The 3860-nt window shown below is 42.1% G+C and overlaps 1 protein-coding gene across 1 annotated transcript in view; it reads left to right on the forward strand.

Annotated features, from left to right (window-relative positions):
* The window catches only part of tfcp2l1 (transcription factor CP2-like 1), a gene marked incomplete in the record, with an annotated part of 12335 nt that overhangs the window by 5728 nt on the left and 2747 nt on the right, over positions 1 to 3860 (forward strand). Inside the window, 7 exon segments of the mRNA XM_035675953.1 lie at positions 854 to 960; positions 1044 to 1196; positions 1334 to 1444; positions 2625 to 2728; positions 3156 to 3207; positions 3341 to 3434; positions 3566 to 3656. Coding sequence (XP_035531846.1) covers positions 854 to 960; positions 1044 to 1196; positions 1334 to 1444; positions 2625 to 2728; positions 3156 to 3207; positions 3341 to 3434; positions 3566 to 3656 — 712 coding nt within the window.

Consider the following 3860-nt stretch of genomic DNA (forward strand, 5'->3'; position numbering starts at 1 on the left):
AAAGTAGTTTCCGAAAACTTCATTTGAAATGAAATGGAAGTAAGGTAAAAGACGGAAAAATGATTGAGGTAGCGACGAGCAAGCAGGCAGGGTAGAAGCAGCGGTAATATAATTATATATCTCATAACATAATAAATCAAATAAAAAAAAAAAAATCAGATTTGGTGTGCAAGAAAGTCTTTGTGAAAACGTGAACCAACACGCAAGAGTCAGCTCCCTCCTGCTGCTTTATGTTTCAAGCATATGTTTGAAAAGGACCACATGTACCAGGGCCCAAAGATCGTACGAAAATTTTTATACCTCGGTTGGAGTGCAATTTATATCCAATTTAAAACCCATAAATTAAAAGTTGTGTGTTATTTTTTGGTTAATTATCTGGCAGTTTTCAGCTTCTGAAGTCTAGATGAAGTGGTCTTGAAAAACCTGACATTCTGTTACTAGTAAAAACCAATTGAACAGCAAGTGGGCAGTCTCATCACTTGTTACTCATTCAGTAAGGCTTATGGATAAATTGAGTAGACGTTTCTCAGGGTTTCGATGTATGAGCTCGAGTAAACAGTTTACTGAATAAGAGTTTCTCGGTCTCTTTAGTCTCAGTTTCAGTCTTGCTTCTCATACAGACTTTATGAATGATTTTCATTTTAGTAACTGATGGTCCCATTTAGAGTCAAACAGACCATAAAGCAGGGTATGCTTTAGGGCGGGGCTACCTTGTGATTGACAGCTCATTCTCAGTTTTACGCACCAAACTCAGATCAGAAATAACCATAGTGTGATCAGCTAGTACCCATCGCTCATAGCGAGACGTGTTCAGGAGCTCTGTAGCTAATGTGAACTGACTCGCTGTCTGCAGATATCCCGTTGTCAGTGGGGATACTGGAGCCCCGTTCACACCCTCTGCACCTCAACACCATTGAGTTCCTCTGGGATCCCGTCAAGAGCGCTTCTGTTTTCATCCAGGTACGGATAGATTCTGGTCAAACATCTGGGAACCTTATTAATGCATATATATGGCAACCTTACAGTAGTCACTTCGTCCTCAGGTCAACTGCATCAGCACCGAGTTCACCCCGAGGAAGCATGGTGGGGAGAAAGGAGTGCCCTTTCGTATCCAGGTGGACACTTTCACTGCCAATGAGCACGGGGAATACATGGAGCATGTCCATTCGTCCAGCTGCCAAGTCAAAGTCTTCAAGGTAAGAAACTTTCTTCCCTTCTGGGATGTGATGATGTGACGTCACGTGTCGGGATGTCGCTGTCGATTTAACGGAAATTTAATAATAATAATAGACGTCTGTGTTTATATATTTCCACTTCTAATGTCTTTTTTAAGCCTAAAGGAGCCGATCGTAAACTGAAGACAGACAGAGAAAAGATTGATAAGAAGACCGTCCAAGACAGAGAGAAGTATCAGGCGTCCCATGAGACCACCCTGCTAAAAGAGGTCAGTAATTCTGTTTATTGATCCCACAATAGTGAATTCTTCTGTTATCTATATTTATCTAATCTTCCAATCAGCACATGTCCATAAAATAGTGTTTTATGTTTCTGTGCGTCTCCTCTCCGTTTACAGTTCAACCCCCGTACCGTATCAGTGTTAATATGTTGCTCTGCTTGTTTTGAGTCAGACTTTATTAAAGGTGTGCTTGCGTCAGTGCTGAGCTCTGTCAATGATTGGGGGGGGGGGTTGAACGTCAAGTGACTCAGCAGTTTGTGCTGTAGTGTTAATCTGGTTTGTCATTCATCTGGATGAAAAGCAAACATACACTGTGTGAAAACCAGCGCTGGAACTGGTCCCAGTTTAACGCTGATGCCTCTATACCACTGGTTCCCAACCTTTTCCCTCAAGGGACCCCTTTTCTATCATTTAGTACATTTACATATTTTATGGATAATTCATATTATATTAAAACTGTACAATGAACACAGACAGTGAACTCAGTAACTGCAGGACGTTTGTGTAAAACCAGAGAGTTGGATGAATTCTGAGCATACATTTTTAATCATTCAATCAAACAGACTTAATAGGCATCTATTGTGACAAATTCAGTGTTTTCTCCTCCCTGATGCTTGGCCATTGTCGTCAGTTTACACTCTTCTTGTTAAAAGAAGTGAACCAAATACTGAAATATAGACCTACTGTGTATATTTTATATCCTTACATCCCTCAAAATCAAGAAGGCCTTGCGACCCCGTGTGAAGCTTTGGCGACCCCTATTGGGGTTCCAGACCCTCAGGTTTTAAAGCTGCCTTTTATTCCATTTTAGCCACTCGGCAGTTAAAAATGTTTTAGCTTGTCGATGGCAATGCTACGGCAAAGATGCAAAATGCAGAATATTTACACATCAAGCAGACTTTGGGGAGCATTAGCATTTGTTTGGAGTAATTTTTCTCTGTTTTGGTCTCCACCAACTCCAGAAGAAAGAGTCGAAAGGCCGCTAAGCAACACCTCGTACACATAGTCCTTTGATCCATTGCTGGTATTAAAATACAGATCAGTGCAGCTTTAATATGTTTTTAACATTGATCTTTTTCTCCTGCAGCCTTTGTGCTAAAATATATTTACTTTGCCAGGTTGAATAATCAGAAAACACCTTCCTTTCGAATTCTTTCTCTCTCTCAAGTGCTCCCCTTGGCCTGATGCCCTGAATCTCACCATCCACAGCAGCAGCAGCACTCCGTCACCCGTTTACCACAGCTCGCCAACTTCCTGTGGGTTCACAGAGGGGTGAGTCAGCATTCAAGCAGAAAGTCACCATTTTGCTCCAGCCTAAATGATGTGGTTCAGCAGAGCTCTGCAGGAGAACTGTGGGTTAATATCAATGTAGGAAGCTGACAACAAAAAATAAAATGGTTTGACTTCAGCTTTGTTGATAATTTTGAATATAAAAAGGCAGTAAAATATGTAAATTCTCTTTCTAGGCCGAGGGTTTGACCGCTGTACTGCAATATATAATAGTGGTATAACAGCTCCCTCTATGGGTGCTTACCAGTATTACTCAACCCTCTTCTACAACTTGTGCTCTAAAAACAGATAAAAACAGACACTTTTCCATCAGTAACTGGACAGAAAGATGTTTTTCAGAGCGAACAAAATACTCAACCAGTCACCCCAATCTGTTCTTTCCTTCCTCCTCATGTGCACATTTCTGTAGCAACTGTTCTCCAAACCAGCAGGAGGATCTGCTCATGCCTGGCTGCTCTGATGTAAGTAACAGAGTACAGTGCAGTGTGAAAGTGTTAATGGTGCTCTCTCGTTCCTTTTAGGCCAGTATTTGGAGACAGTGGATGCTGTGCTGCTATACTCATTTCAAGGGCTCTTCTTCTTTTTGACATGTAGCACCTTCTGCCATCGTCCTCGCCGCAGGACACTCAGCAGTGGCTGCAGCGTCACAGGTTCTCACCTTTCTCAAGGCTCTTCTCCAGCTTCTCAGGTAACGGGCGTAAAGATCTCAAACACAGATAACACAGATCCACGGGACAGTTAGGATGGAGTCAGAGGAGGAGAACACTGAATATCTGTGAGCAGGAAGGAGGAAGGATAGATGTTCTTCTGTTGTTGCAGGTGGTGATCTGTTGAGGATGAGCAGGGAGGATCTGATCCAGATCTGTGGACCAGCAGACGGTATTCGCCTCTTTAACACCATGAAAGGAAGGTGAGACATTTAAGGTTACTTTCCACTAGATTTCACACTAGAGTGGCAGGATCTCAAAAAGCACCGAGTCCCCCAACAAAAGGACAGAAACAGAATCAAACTCATTAAAACCGTCTCTGTTAGTGTTTCCAACAATCACCAACTCTGGTTTGGTGGAAATAAATCCTTAATTCACCGACGTAGATGATAAAAACAGCAGTTTCA

Source organism: Morone saxatilis, unplaced genomic scaffold, assembly GCF_004916995.1.
Source record: "Morone saxatilis isolate NCDOM2014 unplaced genomic scaffold, NCSU_SB_2.0 Contig5, whole genome shotgun sequence".
Classification (NCBI taxonomy): domain Eukaryota; kingdom Metazoa; phylum Chordata; class Actinopteri; family Moronidae; genus Morone; species Morone saxatilis.